The following is a 19,838-nucleotide window of genomic DNA, read 5'->3' as shown; positions in this document are numbered from 1 at the left end:
TTGCTGGCATCCTCGTGCTGGGCAGAGGCTTACGTGTCCACACAGCTGTGGTGGATGATTTACTTAGTTTTTGGGGTTTTTTTAAGTTAAATAAATGTTAACAAATGCCACAAAAATTCGAACCATCATTCCCCATGCTAACTTCAGTGTCTCTGCTGAGATGAATAAGATTTAATGATTCTGATTGGAGCTCCTGGGGTTCCTAAGGCAACCATTCCCAACTGAAAGAAACCTGAAAACCTGTGGCCCACCTGTAGAGCTGGAAGGCTGCTCAGCATCACAGTAATATCATTTCATGAGTAAATTATCGTAGCAATATTGTGGGGTGTCTAGTGATTCCCATCTCTGCTGTGTGAGCGTGTAAAAATGGACAGTTGTGAAGAAAATGGCTCCTTTCACTGGTCGCACTTTATTAAAGCAGAGGGGCTTCAAGTGGTCTGGAGAGGAGGATTTGTTAGGTTAGGTTAGGTGAAGTGCAAAACTAGCTGCACAGTCCAATTAAGCTCTTTTTCATTCTTATGATCCATCCTCATAGTGCTGCACACAGTAGTGTCCCTGTGCAATGACCTTGGTTCCACCTGGGTGCTGTATGTAGAGGGTGTGGTGACTTCAGGGGTCATATATCTCTGCTCCTTCATATCAGCACACAAATCGAGGGATTTGCAGTCTTTGCCGTTCACATTCCTGGATTTCAGGCTCCTCTAGTCTGTTAACATTTCGATCGTCTTCCTTTTGTTCCTGTTTCGCTTTGGAAATGAGCACCGACACAGTCATGAGCTCATTTTCAGGATAGTCACCAAAAACCAATCCTTCATCTCTTTTTCTGCAGACGTAATCCTGATGTCACTCCTCCAGTCTGCTTTCAGATCCACACTGTGAACTTCAGTTGAATTAACCCTTTATTCAAAGATGAAATGTAGCACCATCCTATGCATCTATATTTTTTTTATTTACTTGGATATCACTGTTCTGTGCTGCTCTTTAGTTGCAAACCTACCTAACGCCTGCAGGGCTCAGAGTGATTTGAGATGGTTTTGCCCACCAAAGGTCAGCATCAAGCATTCTCCACGTCCTCATGTTTATAAGTGAAAGGTTATCTCCGGGTGATCTCAGACAGTCTGCTTCAAGGGCAGCAGATCAGGTTCTCCAGTGAGGCCAAATGGCATGCACAGCTTTACGCAACAATCAGATGACCGTTTATCAAGCTGATGCTAAACAGACTGATGGTGCGCCGCCTCCTCGAATGCGAAAACAAAACAAATATATTCTTAGACAAGGTACTTTGTGCAAAAAATAAAAGACAAGCTTAAACGACTGAGAGTAAGTGACAGTGAAACATATTCTGGAGTTGAGCGTCGCGCTGTTTAAGCAGTCGCAGCTTTAGTAGAAAGGTTTGCGCTTATGTAACCAAAAACTGGCCATTTGTTAGCAAACAGTCAGTCTAGATAGATGATCATTTTTAAGCAATTAAAAGCTAATAGTGGCTGACCAAGCAACCGCTGCACATTTGGGAGCTGCTCATTTTCAGCGGTATCCATCTACAGCTGGACTTATAAACAGAAATATAATGAAAACCACACGCTGAAAAAGATCCCGTGATATGATCCAAAGCTCCAGAGGGAATGAATACGAATACTCATAAATATCTTGGACGATAGCTCACACGGAGCAGTCCCGAGGAAGTTCACAGTAAGAGCAAAGCGGACATTTGAAGCGATAACTATCTGTGAATTCCCACTGAAATGTTATTCTAACTTTAATAATCTTGATTTTATTCAGTATTCCCTGTAGCTCCGACTTCTCGAGTGTTTAGTTCATCGGCACATTCCCATTAACTTGGCCACGTACGTTGACCTCACTTATCGATCCGTGTTATGATCCAACTTCCACGCTCTCAGACTTGAAAGAAAGTTTGGCTCAGGCGATTAGAGGATCATCAGGGGGTCCTTTTGTCCCTCTGTGGGGGGGTCACTCCCACTAGGTTTATATCTGGGACTCTCCACCATTTGACCTTAGAACTGAAGAAGCTTCTCGGATGAGAGGTGAAACGTCTTCAAGCAACTTAAAGAAGTCCAGACGCTTTTCTTTGCAAGCTCCTTTGACTACGATGACCTGGATGACTGAGAACCTTCACAGACAAAGAAAGTGAATATCGTCCTGAACCTTTGAAATAAGAACCTTTACAATGAACTCAGCTGTGAAACATTTTCGATATGATTTTCTTGGACTGTTCAGAATTATCACAGGAAAAGTCACGTGTGTGTACAGATTAAGAGAAAAGGGGGAAAGAAAAAGAAAAGCAAACAAAACATTTGTCTTTAGCTGCTTTATTCAACTTTTTTCATCATTTTTGTTTATCTTGAAATTCATACACTTTTATTTATTTTCTTTTTTTTTTTTTAACGGCTTCTATCACACAACTCAAAAAAAAAAGAAAAGAAAATGAAAATCACCAAAAATGATTTCATGTTGTACAATCCACCTGGCGGACATTCCTAACGGCGTCACCAGGGTGTCATTTGACATCTGTGGTCCAACACTGAGGAAGTTCCCCTTTAAACCCACGCTTCACCGTCTCTCACAGAAACCTCGGAAAGCAGCATGAGTGGACAGAAGCACTACCTGTCAGATACTTTGAAACACAATGTAAATAATCTCTGCTTACCACAAAAATACACGAGATCTTACTTTTCCTGGGACAATACTACGTCCACGTTCAAGCCAAAATGGCTGAGATTCAGAGAAAGAAAAGAAAAAAAGAAACAATTCAGGATTACTGGTGATAGGAATCTGGATTTCCTGAAGAGTATTGTCACATGTAACTTTTTCCTACTGGCTCACGATTTAATGGATATTATACTCGCATCAGGGAGAGACACTTTGAACTCTAGACCGCAAAGATTTAAAGTAGAACTTCCTCAAAACAAAAAGTCAGATTCCTAGGGTAGGACAAGACCGGCAAGGATTAAATACTGACCGCCACATCCTCCATACTGCCATCCCCATGGCGATACAATCACCTCTCCCTACTTGCTTCCTCCTACCAACAGGACTAAATGGACACCACAGGCTACTATACCCAGTAGAGAGCCTCATCCTCAAAAACAAAAAATGTGAAGGAAAAATAAGGGGAAGGATGAGATGCTATTTGAAAAACCCGATTTGGATATGGACACTTGATCTGATCCTAAACAAACCAAGCTGACAGAAAGAGGCAGTGGCTGCGTTCCAGACCAAGTACCCCCCGCCCCCGTAAGAAGGATGAACACCTTACAAAAACTGAGCCGTGAACTAAAGCTGTGCACACACACAAAAAGATGACTGAGTTTTTAAAAGATTTAAAAAAAAAAAAAAAAAAAAAAAAGTTTGATGTTTGACAATTTTATTCAACTCCTTTATTTAACTCATGATTGGGATACTTGATGAAAAATAAGCATGGATGTCAACACAAATTGGGAAAACAAGTTCTTCTCCATGATGCCACCCATCCATGAGCGTTCGGATCGATTCAACCGGCAGGGAGAGAGGGCTGAGGGGTTTGCACGTGGTTTGGAACAGAGCCGCTGCAGATACAAATAACCATCCATCGTTTAGATAAACATGAGCCGTGATGTCACAGGACATCGTAGGAGCAAACGCTAACGGGTTACTGTGATGGCTTTACAGAGCAACGGCAGAAGCCCGCTGCAGTCCCCTGAAATGTTCATCCTTCTGACCTCAGCAACATAGTAACCTTCAACCTGCTGGAAATGTGTTTTTTGTTTGTTTTGTTCACCCAATTAGACACAAATTAACACTGAAACAAAAAAAAGACTAAACTTTTGGAATTTAGACTTTGTCTTGGCATCACTCCCAAGTAGCTGCCTATTTTTCAAGGGACTTGCTGAGATCTGCATGCTCTGTAAACATCAACAGCGTGGTGTGAAATGCAATGATGAGCTAGCGCCCACAGAAGGGCAGAGCTGGTACTACACCCCCTCTCCCACCCATCCCCAATGTCCCTCAGTTTACAAGAAACAAACAGGAAATAAAAAGATTGAAGAAAAAAAAAAAAAAAAAAGAAAACCCCCCACCCCCCAATCGGGCCTGGCAGCACGCCACTGACTTCAAGTGTGTGCGTGTGCATGCTTGCGTGTGAGGATCAGCGTGTGTGCGGCCGTGGCCGCCAGAGTCTCTGAGAATATGAGAGGACTGGTGCATGTCTGAGTGTGTTTGTGTATGCATGTGTGTGCGTGCGTGCTGAGGCTCCATGGGGGTGAGGGGGACTCCTAGTATTTCTTCCCCGGGACAAACTCCTTTGCTTCAGGATTCAAGATGCTCTTCCTCTGCAGAGAGAAGGAAACAGAATAAAATTACTCATTTTATCAAGAACCGACAAAGTGAGCGCAGCGCAATCAGACGCATCTGACTCACCGCCACTTCCTCCAGGTTGTTGTGGTGATCGCTGACCGACAGGCCGTTGAGCTGCTGCTGCAGCTGCCCCACCCCCTGGTTGTTGAGGTCGCGCGAAGGGATGAACCAATCCTGGTCCTCCTCCTCCAACATCTCCTGGAAGCAGCGCTCCAAGAATTCCTGCTCCAACAGCTCCTCCTCTACCTGCAAGACAATGACACAGGAAAGGAAATGATAAATAATAAGATAAGCAGTAAAGTGGAACAATAAGTGAAGGCGTGGAAACGTTCAGACGTTACAAATTCACGCTTAAGTCACAAGCTGACAAAAATGCTCAACTCTCGGTAAGAAACCTTGTATCTGATGCAGCATAGGCATCAGAGTTCATTAGTGGCAGGGGAGAGGGGTACGAGTCTGCCAAGAATTAACCATTAAATTAATCTTTAATAACTCTTTTTATTAGCATATCATCCAAAAACATTGTTTTTCAAGTACTGTTGACAAATAAATGAGCAATAAATCCACCTGTTCTCAGGTGAGCCTCTCATCCTGAGGGTGAATAAAGCATTATGTTATCTCAACAGCAACTTCACCAGCAGCTCAGGGCAGAATCAAACTTTCAAATTAAGAGTGGAGGGATTGCAGGATGGTGAGGTTTAAAAACAAAAAACAACAACAACAACAACAAAACAGGATGGACTGAAAAGAAGAAGAAAAAAAAAGAGTGAGTTGGACCTTCAGGAGTTAAAGTATCCATTTTTGTCACATGTACCTGTCTGTTATACTCCTCCTCATTCTCCATCCACATGTATTCAGCAAACGGGTTGGCGTCATTGTTTTCTCCCGCATGGCCATTGGCAACCGGCTCTTTCCCTTCCTTTTCTGGAGCTCCGCCTCCTGGTGTCTTAGCCACCTCTGGACCGCTCATCTCAGCTGGCTCTGTGTGAAACAAGAAGGCACAGGTGTGACTGTCAGCGAACAGTCTGGATCATCCTGCTACAGTATGCACGCAATCAGACAACCGAAGAGCAAAGCTGCGCAACTCCCGTTCGCTAGCCCACAGCTGGGTCTCATTCTTGTTAGTTTACATTATCATATTTAAAATCAAGGCTCCATTATTTAAGCCTGGGATTCCAAATCGAATTGACCATCAGCATCTCAATCAGCATTGTCGGAGCAGTTTTCCAGCTGTAACTAAAGACGCTCTGCTTATAAAGGAGGAAAAGACAAAAAAAGCCATTGAACAGTAATTCTGCATCTCTCAGGTTATGAGTAGGAAACAGACTGAAAGGCAACACCTGCCTGGACTAATCCTACTCGGTGATGTCTAAAACATTCTTCTGCAACACCCAAATGAGCCTGAAGACTTAATAGAGTCTTTGACATTTTATGACGTTGATCAATAGTTATTTTCCAGGTGGGTGAATTACAGCGCTGCAGTGAAAGGCCACAGAAACACACACACACACACACACACACACACACACACACACACACACACACACACACACACACACAACGGGTCCAGAGAGACATCAGTAAGACATACAGCACTATCACAAGCCAAACAAACACCCAGTTTTAAATCAGGTTTGTGTAGACCAATGAAAGAGAAAATACAGCCAAATGTTAAAGTCAATCCTATTTCCCCACTAAATACAGCTGTTCACCAAAACGTCTAGCCACATAGGGTTTACATCTAAAGTTTGAAACTCAACGTTACTTTAAAAAAAAAAAGAAAGAAAAAAAAAAAAGAGTTAAATAAACACTGAGACATGAAGCAGAGTACTCAGCTGTGTGCCAACATGTAATCCTTACTCAGAGATGCTGATGCATGTCTTTTTAACTTCGCAGTAATGACATGAGACTAAACTATCATTTAACCCCCAGCCTTACACCCAGTCAACACCAAAGTAGCAACAGTGACAACAGTTCACAACAATTGTGGAAAACTAAAACAGACTTGCATTTGTGGGCTAAAAAGAAAGATAAACGCACCGTTACAGTGATGGATGATTAGATAAGCCCCTTCCCCCACCACCTGGATGGAATCAGTACACAACTTTGCTCTTAACACTTCTTTTTTTCTTAAATTTTATCATTAACAAACAGCAAATATGGAAAATAATGAATACAAAAATAAACAGTGCAAGTATTGTCCCATCAAATCCACAGAAGAGAGGACTTTATAAACCGCTATCTCAGCGTATCTAAGGAAGTCCCATATAAACAAGGCAAAGCCAAACCCAAGTGACGTGATCGGAGAAGAAGCGCAAACGTGTGTGTGGTTATTTTTCTGCAGTCAGCAAAGGCCTACGCATGATTCAATCAAGCCAAACGCAGCGAGTCATCACATGTAACAGGGCCGCATCTTGCAATGTAAAAATACAGCCGTGCTGCTGCTTTAAGAGTCATTAGAAAGACAACAGCTAACATCTGTGTTCAGTACACACCTTTGGCAATAAGTAAAGATACTTTTTTTTTTATTATTATCGATCATCACATCCCAATGGGTTAGAATAATTTACCAATACTCTGCAATAAAACTATTCCCTGAACACGTACTAGCATCCAGCTACATCTTTAGCAGATGATTACTTCCACCTGCACTGTGGAAGTGAAAGTAAAAACTGTGACATCACATCAGGTTTTCCCCCTCCATCCAAATACCTACTTCTCCTTCAAAAAGGGGCAGCCCCTGGATAACCACGCAATTTCCATCTAAAGCTCGAGACTGGACACGGCATCCACACCTGGCCTGAATTTTATCAGAATAAAACAATTCTCATTACAACAACTGAATACAATGCTAAATTTGTGTCCACACCAATTGGCAACACCCGGGGCTTAAAAATGAAGCCAATGAAGATGTGCCGAAAACAGCAGTTCCTCTAGTGGCCACTTAAGGATGGCTTTAACCCTTGTGTGGTGTTCGTATTTTTGTTACTCAGCCAGTGTTCATGGGTCTGGTGGACCCGCTAGAGTTTTGGCTTTCCAAATTAACACTAAACAATTTTATGTTAAATTACTCAACAGATGTTTACTTCATCCCAATTACAAGACATATGAACAGCAAACATGGTTAATTTTTTCCCTTTACCTTTGTTAGATCACATTTATGAATTAATGTGCTTCTCGTTTTTCTTTTATATAAAATGTTATAAATAAATCAGTTATAATCAAGTGGAGTGAGTGGAAAGACACAACACAACACAAAAAAAAATAATTAATTGTTTAATTTTTCTTTTGAAAAAAACTGAACACGGGTCTCACAGACCCGAACACCATACAAGGGTTAAAAGCACAATATGGCTTTAAAAGCACAATGTCTCAATATTTACAGTCAGGCACCAAAACAACTCTATTAATACTCTGTCCTTTCATAAAGACTGTACCATTTAAATAAATAAAATAAATAGGGGTTAATGGGTGTGACCACTTTGACAGTTTTCCCAAAACACTATCTTTCAGGCCTCAGCGCTGCTAAATCTAGTCACTGAATTGGGAGTTTTTCTCTAGTCCATAATGGACTCTCTCTAGTATTTTATTTCCATGTTACTTGGCTACTACAGAGATCTGTATCTGTGCATGGCACTTGTGCAGTCAAAGCACAGAGCTCGTCAATCCTGCTTAAACAGTGAAAATGTATGTAGTCTGTGGTTCAGACGTGCAGCTTCACCTTTATGCTGTAAAACAGGCATCTAAAACAACAGGGGTGTCTGAGTGTAGCCTCTTTCACACGGGATACTTAAAACAGATGATTAAATTCATTAATTAAGCCTAATATTCTGCAGTCATAAGCACTGTTTAAGCTTGAAGCCAGTGGCGAGATCACAAGTATCCAATAATCTATTAAGAAAAGACAGTGAGTTGGTGAGATTTGTGCGATTGCTTCTACGCACACAGGATTGCCACTATGATGAGACATGCCCAATCATGACATAATCCTCAGAGTGCCAGCCAGATGCAACAGACTTGTCATGACTCAACTGCAGCCTTGCAGCGGGGGGAGGGGGGATAGAAAAATGATGATCTCAACCGAGCTCTGCTCACAGCTCCGGAGGTCATCCTGATGAAGACTCACTCACTCATTGCAATGTGTTGTGACTTCAAAGAAACTTCACCCATTTCAAAATTCAGCCCATAATATTTCTGCGACACCCGCGCCTGCAGTCCCCGTCTCCCTCAGCACAACAAAACAAACATGTTTAAGCAGAGTGTGACCCGCAGCAGCCGGCCGTTCGACGAACGCAGCGACAGAACGGACACGCTGTTCCTCAGAAGAGCACACACAAACAAGCATAATCTAAGTAGGTCAGTAGACTAAGAAGAAGAGGTGTGTCTGTTTCTGCCCAACCGTGGGCGACGATAAAGACGTCTAACGATGCAGAGCAGGGACTTGAACAAGGTGAAGAAAAAACAAAACAAAACAAAAAAAACACAAAGGGAAAAATTTACAAGACAGAGGTTGCAGAACATTTGAAGCCTGTGCGCTAACATTCACTTTTACTGCAGTCGATAAAGTGTTGTGTAATGAATCGGACTTACCATCAGCCAAAGCTTTAAAATAACAGTTGAGACGCTGAAGGGGTGTGAGTATGCAAGCAGACAGCTAAAAGCAGGTAAAAGCCATGAGGTTAGAGCTCAGGTGATATTTTTTCCCACACAATCAAACGAAAGTTATGTTTCCAGCTTCTCAGATTAAACGCCAAATGGTTATAAAAGTATACTGAATGCATGATCTAAACCTCCAAAAAGTTCAATTTGTAAGAACACCTCTAAGATTAATTTCCAAAAGTTGCCAAGTCACTGACATCATCCCACCCCCACTGAAGTATAACTAACAAGAGTGCAAAGACCTCGCCAGCATGTGATGCACATAGCACTTAACATGTTCACATTGCATAACCATGTGGTGGTTACCATGTAATATTTAGTTAGGCAAGCCTAGATCAGTGCTTCCCCTGTGCCTACGAGGGTGAGGGGTAAGCTGTAGAAATGTAAAATGCTGTTCTGCAATCCGGCCACACGGGAGGGGTCAAAAACAAAAATGTACAGAAAGTTTGAGGGGACAGAGTTCAACTTCTGAATCCAAACAGCTTTATCTTGGAACAGCAATCATCATCAGCTGCAATAGAAGTTTTTGGACTGGATGATAAACTCAATGTCATATTTCTAAGTTGTTGTTGTTTGTTTTGTTTTTTAAGGGAGGGGGGTTGACTCTTCTATGAGCTAAAAACAACAAAACAAAAACCATTTTGCTGGCTTGTTTGTTGTGATAGTGAGAACTTAAGTCTGAAAACTGTATGTACTTTGTGTTGAGTGGGTGGAAATATGCAAAATTAATGACCATTTGACATTTTCAAAGCAAATTTTGTTCTGTGTCAGAGGGGGAAAATGTCATCAAAAAAAGAAGAAAAAAAAAGGAGAAGATTATTACTGAATTTGATTTTTTTTTTTTGTCCTGATCTGTAAAACTGGGATATTTTAAGGAAAGAAGGGCTTTGGGAAATTCTATTAACGCAATAGCTACTGGTTCCACATATTTAAAATACTTTTAGTAGTTTTCCCCCCTTGAGGCAAGGAACGAACTGGAAAAACAAACTGCAAAAGTATAAGTTTAGTTACTAATTTTTACATTTTTCAAAGTGGTTTAAAATCAAGCTGAAACAGCCGTTCAAATTCACCTTCAGATCCCTGGAACTGCAACTAAATAACCACTGAAACCTTTCAAATGTCCAAATGTCGGCTTAATAGTCCTCTTGACTCCGTTTGTAATGGATACTTTGTGTACCTGCAAGTGTAAAAATAAACTCTGAATGTCAAGCAGAGACATCCAACCTGCGGGGAGACAAATGCGGGGGGAGCTCCTACAGCCATGTCCAGTTCCAACTGTGCACAATGAAGACTTTGATATGCAAAAACAACCCGCTTCATAGCGGTCCGTGTAGCCTGACAGTCCGTGTGTGTAACAGGAGCTGTGCCGCGGTGGCTTACAGCCTGCTAACGGCTCTAAACCAGGTGTCCGGGCATACCTGGGAAGTTGGTTTAAAGGATTTGGTAGTTTCAGTCGAGGTAATGCGAAGTGGGTAGTTCCCAGCGGCTGCAAACAGACAGAAACGCACAGCTGCGCTGTCAGTGAACGGGCCTAAGGTGAAAGCTACCCCACCAACAACAAAGGGTAGAGGCTGGGTGGAAGAAAAGCTCTTTTTTTCCTTTTAAAGTCATTAAGTGGGTTTCTTAAAACGGCTTAAATGCGAACCACGTATTAAACGAAAATATACAATAAGCTACTAGAACAGGTAAAGCATGCATCTGGGGCAAACCCCGTCTCTATTTGAATGCTAGAGGCCAAACAAAGTGTGCTCCGCTATGAGCTAGCACGCAGCTACAGCATGGCAGCATCACTGAAGCAGGTCAACAAAACAAGGCTGAGCTCCGGGAACAACAGCAGCGGCAAACACGCACACACGACGAAGCTCTAACGTGTAACCGTTCGCGGGTCGCCGTTACCTGGCATTGTGCTCCTGCTGTGTGTCTCAACGCGTAGGGTAACACAAAGTTACTGTCAGTAAACTGCGAGCTCGTCGTGTCTTCTGTGGGGATTTCTCCGCGCTGCGATGCAACGTAGCTCCAGTCAGCTAAATCCTGTTAGCCACCTCGCTAACGTTAGAAAGCTGGGTCGGTTATGTGGTCTGATGAGGCGTTCATCTACTGCCAGGAATGTGGGAATTTGTACCTCACACCAGACAAACTATTAGATAAAAGCAGAGGCGGGGTAAATAATGTAAATCCCATCACCACCAACGCTATTGGAGTCGACTACTGTTAATCTTACAATCTTCTTTACCACTTGATGAGATCACAGATAGGATCAGTAGGAATGTAACAATGAGTACATTTGCTCATTTATTTTAATCAGCTTTAATGTACTTGTACTTTAAGTATTTCAATGCACTCTATATTGTGAGTGCAATTATTGCACTTCATACCCCATATACTATTTAATTTAGAAGCTTTAGTTGCTTATTATTTTGAAAATGATTTGCATTATTACAGCTCAAGCTACTGAGTAATAGAAATCTAATTAAAATAATCAACAGCTTTTAACATTAAAGAGATATACACAAACAAATCAATAACTATAACCCAATAATTTCATGTATATGATTCTAAATGGTGCCGTTTGACATGAGTTAATTTGCTTAGGTGCAGCCTGTGTACTATTAAGCTTCTTAAATAGGAATATAAATCTTACTTAAGTTAAAGGTCTATAAATACTTTTTTTTTCCACTTTGAAAAACAACTAATCATCACAAGATTATGTTTAAATTCTTATGCAGCTCCACTTTTCACTTTTCAACATCATAAATCTGCAAATGCAATAAATCTGTTGCACATGAGCTTGAAAATTGTGATTTTGTAGTTGTATAAGTTATGTTAAAAAAAGAGAGAAAAGGAATTGCATTGGTTCCCTCCAATCCATAACACATGAATACAGCTGACTGCTTTCAACAAAACCTATAATGATGCTAGTAAATATATCTTTTAATACCATGGTAATGACTTCAGCTAAACTTTAGAGGTCTGAGTGCTGACGTCAGTGAGCAAACTGCGACATTCAGCACACATTGATCTCCATTTAAAACCAGTAACAAATGTAAGCAGGGATGCGGAGAGAAAAACAAAGCACCACCATAAAAACTGGTGTTTGTTTATCGTCCAAAAAACTATTTGCAGAAATGCAATAAAACAGATTGCTCCGCCTATCCAAGCAGCTACAACATCTGGTTAAATTCCACCACAGCGTTTCCATTCCTTTTCCCCCCTTAGGTTAATGGTGTGTGTGATTAGAGGATGAATGCCAAGACTGAACAGAATCCAGCTCGGATTCAGTCTGAAATACACAGTAAATCATGGAGCCTCTCTGCTCTGCTGTCAATCCTGAGAATGAAACAAGCAAATGTGAAGGGCGACTTGTTTTCAGCACATCGTACTGAGTGAACTGCCAGTGTCACGACAAGCTCTGGCATCTTTTCTTCTTTGGCCTGCTGTTCGTTATGCTAATTGAGTGACAGCAGCTGACAACAGTTAAAAAATGGTTCCAAAAATAAAATAAAAAATGCATGTGGCTTTTTTAAATAAAAGTAAAATGGTAAATGGCCTGTATTTGTATAGCGCTTTACTAATCCCTAAGGACCCCAAAGCGCTTTACACATCCAGTCATCCACACACTGGTGATGGCAAGCTACATTGTAGCCACAGCCACCCTGGGGTGCACTGACAGAGGAGAGGCTGCTGGACACTGGTGCCACCGGGCCCTCTGACCACCACCAGTAGGCAACGGGTGAAGTGTCTTGCCCAAGGACACAACGACCGAGACTGTCCAAGCCAGGACTCGAACCGGCAACCTTCCGATTACAAAGCAAACTCCCAACTCTTGAGCCACGATCGCCCCGATGTATAAACCACTTAGCCTGCCAATGAACAGGACATTAACAGGCATGCTGTAAAAGCAATTTAAATCCTTTATTATCAACAAATTCAATTCACGTTTTTGTTTAATAAAATTTTGTCAGGAAGCAGTGAAAAAAGGTACAAGTGTCACCACTGGGAAGATCTTTGCAGCAGCCAGAGGATATATGTAAAAATGAAGTCAGCTTCCCCGAAATTATACATTTAAGGAGTAACAATTTAAATGAGAGGTGAACAGGTGAGAAAAGCGGTAAACTAAATGGAATGATATTTTGTAATGATTGTGAAGGCACATGTTTGAAATGTTTGAAATAAAAATGAACTGAACTGAACTGAAAAGTGCCCAAGGAGTAGAGACACGAGGACAACAGGAATTCAGAGTGAATAAATGGCTGAAACAAAAGTTTGGCTCAAACTGCTAACAGTGTGGACAGCAGTAAAATATCTAATCAAATAAAAACAGATTAAATTTAGTAAAAGGAATGTGGGAGATGTTATATTTGTAAGCACCCACTTAAAATAAATTAGCCTGATGTAAGTGTGAAGAGTAGGAGATATAGGGAGCAGTTGAAAGTAGTCTATAAATGGGATAAGTAACTGACAGTGTGTGAGATTACAAGTAACTGATACACAGCTTTAAGTAATGAGTACTGTATATGCAAATGCAGTTTACACTCGTTAAAAAAAATCTAAACATTAACAGTCTGATTGGGGGAGACAGTTTTAACAATATCTGCTGTAATTTAATCAAGTTAAACAGCATAAAGAAGAAGCTACTGATTGTTTTAACCCCGGATGCCCTTCCAGATACAACCCAAAAAGGGATTCGCGTTTTCTCCTGGGAAAGACAGTACACTTGTTAGGGAAATGTATAAACCCTACATGGAATTAGTTCCATTAAACATGAAAGGTGGTGTTGCTGCAGAGGTACGTGAGTCTTTGTGACATGATAGAGGAGCTACATAAAAAAAAAGCACCACAACACTGAGATTCTACCTGCTAGTTCTATTTTGCTAGTCAGCATTGAGAGCTACAGTATAGATGGCAATCAAAAATCGGGCAGCACTTGAATGCAGCATGTGCACAAACATCTCGAGCTCCGTCACACAGCACCTCTGTCTGTACTCCTGACTAACCCCAGAGACAAATGCCTGCGTGGCTCCGGAGAAAAACGCGCTTCTGGCGCTTCACTCTGGGAAGACACGCTTTAACTGATTTTATGCGGCTCAAAATACTCTAATAATGGACAACATGAGGCCTTTTGTGTCAATTAGCGTGATTTAAAAAGAGAATTATTTGAAAACTGCATATGTTCATAAACTTGGCTGCCCTACATTGTAGTTAGGCCACTGTTACTACTGTGGAAGTTTGTTTTTACCACCTTCACAACAGCCCCCTCACTCCTTTTTAGACTAAGCTCATGAAGGCAGGAAGTGCCAGCCTAGTGAGAATTTAGCGTAAAAAAAATTAACCACGTAAGGTTAATATTGTTTCATGTTTAGCTTTCTTTTTATATTTCTTGATATGAAGCAAACAGGTAGCTTCCCCTTTATCGCACCAACACTCACCACTCAACTTCAAGCGCAAATTGGTGCGGGGGGGCCGCAAGCCAGCTGTCTTGAGGGGTAAAATGCTCTTTTCCGGTCCTGGGTGTGAGAAGAAAACCACACAGTGAAGAAAATCTTCCTATAAACTCCAACTCGGTAAACCAGCGGTTGTCCCCTTGCTCGGTTTGGTTGCGTTATTAACCAAAAAAAGAAAAAAAATTCCCGTTAAATCCACAAATTTTCTGCTAACATGTTGAGAGAAAAAAACAAACAGTAGTCGCGCTCGTCCAGCTGCCCGCTTCAACCATTGGTTGAGGTTTACGTCAACCAAGGCCTCCTGACGACGCTATTGGCTAAAAGTGTAGAAACGCCCGCCCCTACCTCGCCATTCACGCGACTAAAGAAAATACATTACAGCTTTTTTTTTCTTTCCACCATTGTTTTTGTAATTAACATTTCCTAATATTGAATGAAGCTCGCTGTATTTATAATATATATTCTATAATGTATAATGTATAAAATAAAGAAATTACCGGTTTTCCACGTGTAATTCTGACTTTATGTTATTTAATAGATCCAGTCCTGTTTGTCCGTTTAAAATATCTTTATAAAACTGTTATGTTATTTTTGTTGCGATTTCGGCTGCACTCTCGGCCACAGCTCTCTTAAAAAGGTCATTGTTAATGTCAGTTACATTTTGTGCACCGTGTTGTAATCGTTACACTTTGCGACACCTCGCACAGGGCAAAGGTATCAGGGCCAACTCGGCCTTCCCAGTTCAACTCAGACTGCCTGCTGCGCACAGAGCTGAGAGTGAAGCAGAGTTTCAGTGTGCTCAGCGGGCTCTCCATTGACTGTGACACCCTCCTATGAAGGTCAGTGTAGCTGATGTAACATATATATAAACATAGTGATATTGCATAGACGTTCTCTGTGTTATATATGTGTATATATATATATATATATATATATATATATATATATATATATTATATATATTGTTCTCCAGATCATATTGCGTGATATTAACATATGTAATGAGATTAACTGGGAATTGTCCACTCCCGTGTAAAACTGGAGTGAACTGAGGGAACTCTGAAAACCAAAAAAAGTTTTAGGGCTCAAAATGCGGCCTTGTGGAGATAACATTTAACAACGTGGCTGCTGTTTCATCCCTTTACAAACATAAACTTGAACTTTGTCTGAACACGAGCTTTGTCTCATAAACATGTGCAGGACTAGAGATCAATCACAGAGCGACTGTGTTTTTCAGAGGAGAGGACAACCAACGACCTCATTCGTGTTTCTGCAGGGGTCAACGTTTAAGGGACGAAATGATGTCAGAGCAGTAAACTGTATTTTGTGTGGAAAAAGAAAATAGTGAACGCAATACATTGATCAGTGACTGTCGTGAGTCAGAAAACGCTGTGAGAAATTGTTTTTAAATGTCACTTGCTTGCGTCAATCTACACATGCGCAGCAACATTGTTCCTTTGTGTGATATTACTGAATACACCGCTTATTTATTCAAATGTAAACACTATAATACCCTGTCTATAGTCTATAATAAATATGGACTTTCTAAAAAAAACTTTTTTTTCCCCCTGAGTGCACTTACAGTATAACTGAGGTAAACAGTGCTGCTTCAATGAATGTTTTATCCATTTGGATTATTCAGAGCAGCCACCGCATTTGCATCCGAGCCCATTTCATCTATTTTTGGTCAAAGTCAATGACTCGTGTTCACCCGTTTCCCCCTCGTGCAGTTCTGGAGAGCTGGAAATGGTGTTGGTGAGAGCAGCTGTTGTGAATCAGAAACACTGGTGTCACTAATGACAGTGACATGAACATAAGTGACTTCTCACGGCGTGGTGTGTGCTGAAAACAGAAAATGAGCACTGCCATAGCGTGTCCAAAGGGTTTGAACATTTTCTGTATTATCATCTGCCTACTTATACATAATGCACATAAAATCTTAAGTGTTTGGTTGATTGTTATTTATTGTTTTCCTGATTTTCAACTTAGTATTTTTCTTCTTGCACTTTACTGGAATAGCTGCATATTTCCCAGTTTTTAAAAAAAAAACGTATTTACCCAATACTGGGCCTTAGGTAGCAGCCATGGTGGCCTAATACAGCCTTCGTAAGCCAGGGTGTGGGTTTGAATCCCATCTAAGTGAAAGCAGAGTGGTGCAGCCAGAGCATGCTGGGCCAATTAGCCAGAAGGCGATGCGCTGAATCCATCTTCTGCTAGTGTGATTTTTCTGCAGTTAGCCCTCAGGGATTAATAACTAACTTTGCATGACTAGTTTAAAATAAGCTGATTTTGCTTTTTTCCCACTCACAAATAGAATTTGATCAGGTGGGCGGGGCTTCTGCACTCACAGCCACAGCTGTGTGCCTGAGATGACCATAATGTGGATATCAAGTCTCAGAGACATCATACACAAACACTGAAATAGCAACTTCAGGTCAAAGGGATCACTTTTCCACACGTAGTGGGAGGAGTCATCTGCTTCTGAACACGAATAAGACCGGGAAATTGGCGATCGACTTCTGAAGGAGGAGGACGGCTACATGTCTGTCCTGCGACAGGATGTTGATGTGGTCGAGGAGTACAAGCACCTGAGCGTCCACAGCAACAGTGGGCTCAACTGAGAGATCAGCAGAGAAGCTCTGTCTCCAAAGGAAACTGAGATCCTTCATAAAAGTGTTTTTGTCGTTCTCTCTTTTATTCTTTGAAACTACATTATAGAAAATAAGGAGTCAGTGTTGTCATTCACAGGTTATTTTTAGACACATTTTTGGTTAGCAGCATTGTTTCAACACTTAGGTTTTTGGCACTCTTAACACCTTGCTGAGGCTGAAAGCAAAGCCTTTTAACAGAATAACATTCAGCCTCCGTGCTCTGCCAACATTTCTAAATCCTGGCAACTTTCAGTAGGAAGGGTGCATTACTCTGACATCACAGCGGAGGGCGACTGTTGCACACAGGGTGGCTGTTGGCCTGTATGACGTGCCCTCCGACAGGAACATTATCATTATTATGAAGTAAGTTTGGATCCAAGTAGAGCAGAACAAAGGGAATATGAGCCTCCCGCAATTATTGAAGGAAGCGGACACAGCTTTAGTCACAAAAATGTGCCAGATGACAGAATGAGCAAAGTCATAAAAACGTAACAGTCCATCATTCAGGTTATGACTTTTGAAAACAGTGCAGTGCTCATGATTTGTGTTCTTTTACACACATTGCCCGAGTTCAAAGTCAGGGTCTGGTTTAGGTCTGATTTCTCTGGCACAGACAGGCCAGGTTTATACACCACATCACTGCTTTTGACTGTAATCACAGAGAAATAGGACTTCACCATAAATCCTAACTTTAACAGATCCCAAACCTGCTACATTATTTCTGCATTTCAGCTTTATGAAAATACATGCATGTGTGTGTGTGTGTTTAAGTGTGTATTCATATCTTTGTGGGGACCAACATTTGGAAGTTTACTATACTTGTGGGGACTAAAATCCTGGTCCCCACGAGTTTGAAGGCATTTTTGAGACTCAAAATGTGGTTTTAGTGTGAGGGTTACAATTGGGTTATGGTTAGGTTTAGGGTAAAGGTTAGGGTTAGTCATTCACTTTTCATGGTTAGGGTTGGGGTAAGGGGTTAGGGAAAGCATTATGTCAATTAGATGCCCCCATAAGATATGAATACCCGACGTGTGTGTGTGTGTGTGTGTGTGTGTGTGCTCAGAAGGAGATGCTAGACATAAAATGAGCATTCAAGCGCACCAGATGTTCCCTATAGTGTCAGCTTAAACGCATGTGTGTGCATGTATCTGTCTGCAGCCGCAGCGATCTCTCCTGTGGGAAACATGCAAAGGGTTAAAGAAATGGTTCATGTCCTTGTGATTAAAGACTAAAACTACAACTAAAACTGCATCCAAACAGCACGCAAAACGAGTTCTAGTTTTTGACTAAAAGAAGACATGCGCTTCAGTTATTTTAAAGGATGGCTTGACAGTTTTCAAGATCTAAAGAAAAAAAAACATCTTAATGCTCTTCCACTAGTTTGATTTAATCAAATCAGCTGGACATCTTCCAGAAGATTTTTTTTCTTATGATCAGGTTCCTTCTGTGTGTTGTGCACACGCCTTTCTATGAATAGCAGTTGAGGTAAAGTAACACAAAAGAAGCTGTAACTTTTAAACATACCACTTTTTGTTTGACTAACTCAAACTTCTAAGTTTCAGCTAAACTTTGCAACTCAGAACAAGGAATGCAGGTTTAGTCCCCATCGGGAAACAATCTTTTAATGGCTGCTATGAAACGAATGATTACATCCAACAAAAACGGTCTCAGTGGTCACATGGGTACCAGAGTGTTGCTTCAAGACGGACTTGGAAAACTGAGCATAGATGCACACCACATACATCCACACATATATTGTTATAGGACTTTGTGGTAAAATAACGAGGTACGCACACATTTGCAGAAATGTTCCCCTCTGACTTTTCCCCCTTTTTCCCCCTCTTCATTGCTGCTGCACCACATCCCCCTCCCTCTTCCCCCTTTCCCTCACTTCCCTCTGCTATAAATTTCATCCCTTGTCTTTTGCTATTGAATCATAAATCATACACACACATCCTGTAACACCCCCACCCCCCCCATCCCCTGCTCCCTATACTTTTTATTACACAATAGCGCAGACTTTATGTCAGAGGGCAGACATGCTTAATGTGTTTTTGTGTGTGTGTGTGTGGGGGGGGGGGGGGGGGTGTCTTCCACTCCATCTACTTCAGGCTTTCCTGTGCTCTTGGTCCCCACCCCAGGCTGCACCGGTGACTTAGTCCGATGTAGCTCGCACACAGAAACACATTTGCATGTACAGTTTGTGCACACACTGTGGAACATCAGACACACCCTCACACACAGACAAACAGGACATGACTCGTTAATGCACACACACGCAAAGCACCCAAAACTCTAATACTGGCCTTTATTTTTCTGCAGAAACTCAGAATTCTTGCAATATTCCTGCATGCAGGTGCTTATGATCCAAGGTTCTGTTAGCACTGCAATGAACAACAGGCATGCACTGTGTTTAATTTAAGCATGACTAAAAAAAATCCTCATGTTGTACATTTGTTCCTGAAAGTTTGAAAGAATGAGAAACGGCGTTGCCAATACTGCTGCTTCACTCCCCCTCCAGTTCCCCCCGTGTGTTCTACACTGTGGGCCTCAAGTGTTCAGATTCGGGGGCCTCTTGGTTGCTGAATATACTTTGGCTCACATTTATTATGATTTCCATAGTTTATGTATTGTGCCATTGTTATTTACAATCCTGGAAGCTCATATACACACTGCTAAAGTGTCAAATAATGAGGTTAAAGCTTCATTGCTCTAGATGTTGGCAGAGTAGCCCCAC

At 41.4% G+C, this 19,838-nt stretch overlaps 1 protein-coding gene across 2 annotated transcripts; it reads right to left on the bottom strand.

Moving 5' to 3' along the window:
• Window positions 1–2,292: 2,292 nt before the first annotated feature.
• paip2b (poly(A) binding protein interacting protein 2B) lies at window positions 2,293–14,544 on the bottom strand. 2 transcript variants are annotated; one of them, XM_085349674.1, is made up of 4 exons: window positions 14,436–14,544; window positions 5,165–5,331; window positions 4,414–4,596; window positions 2,293–4,325 (listed from the first exon to the last, which is right to left on the bottom strand). In XM_085349674.1, exons 2-4 carry the CDS (start codon window positions 5,318–5,320, stop codon window positions 4,269–4,271), a joined length of 396 nt encoding a protein of 131 aa, XP_085205800.1. In that variant the 5' UTR covers window positions 5,321–5,331; window positions 14,436–14,544; the 3' UTR covers window positions 2,293–4,268. The 2 variants fall into 2 exon arrangements, with proteins under 2 accessions (XP_085205800.1, XP_085205799.1); XM_085349673.1 differs by lacking the exon at window positions 14,436–14,544 and adding an exon at window positions 10,906–11,130.
• Window positions 14,545–19,838: the final 5,294 nt, after the last annotated feature.

This window comes from Diplotaxodon limnothrissa, linkage group LG3 (assembly GCF_057381915.1).
Source record: "Diplotaxodon limnothrissa isolate DT_005_m linkage group LG3, D_limnothrissa_male_GT1.1, whole genome shotgun sequence".
NCBI classification, from domain to species: Eukaryota; Metazoa; Chordata; class Actinopteri; order Cichliformes; family Cichlidae; genus Diplotaxodon; species Diplotaxodon limnothrissa.
The sequence above is the reverse complement of the archived record's forward strand: the minus strand, read 5'-3'. Positions and strand labels throughout refer to the sequence as shown.

Bases quoted from the DNA above. Each gene is read 5' to 3' on its own strand.
- paip2b (XM_085349673.1), bottom strand. The intron at 4,597-5,164 runs GTACATGTGACA...ATTGTCTTGCAG, and splicing joins AGGAGGAGTATAACAGACAG to GTAGAGGAGGAGCTGTTGGA. The intron at 4,326-4,413 runs GTGAGTCAGATG...TTCTCTCTGCAG, and splicing joins ACAACCTGGAGGAAGTGGCG to AGGAAGAGCATCTTGAATCC.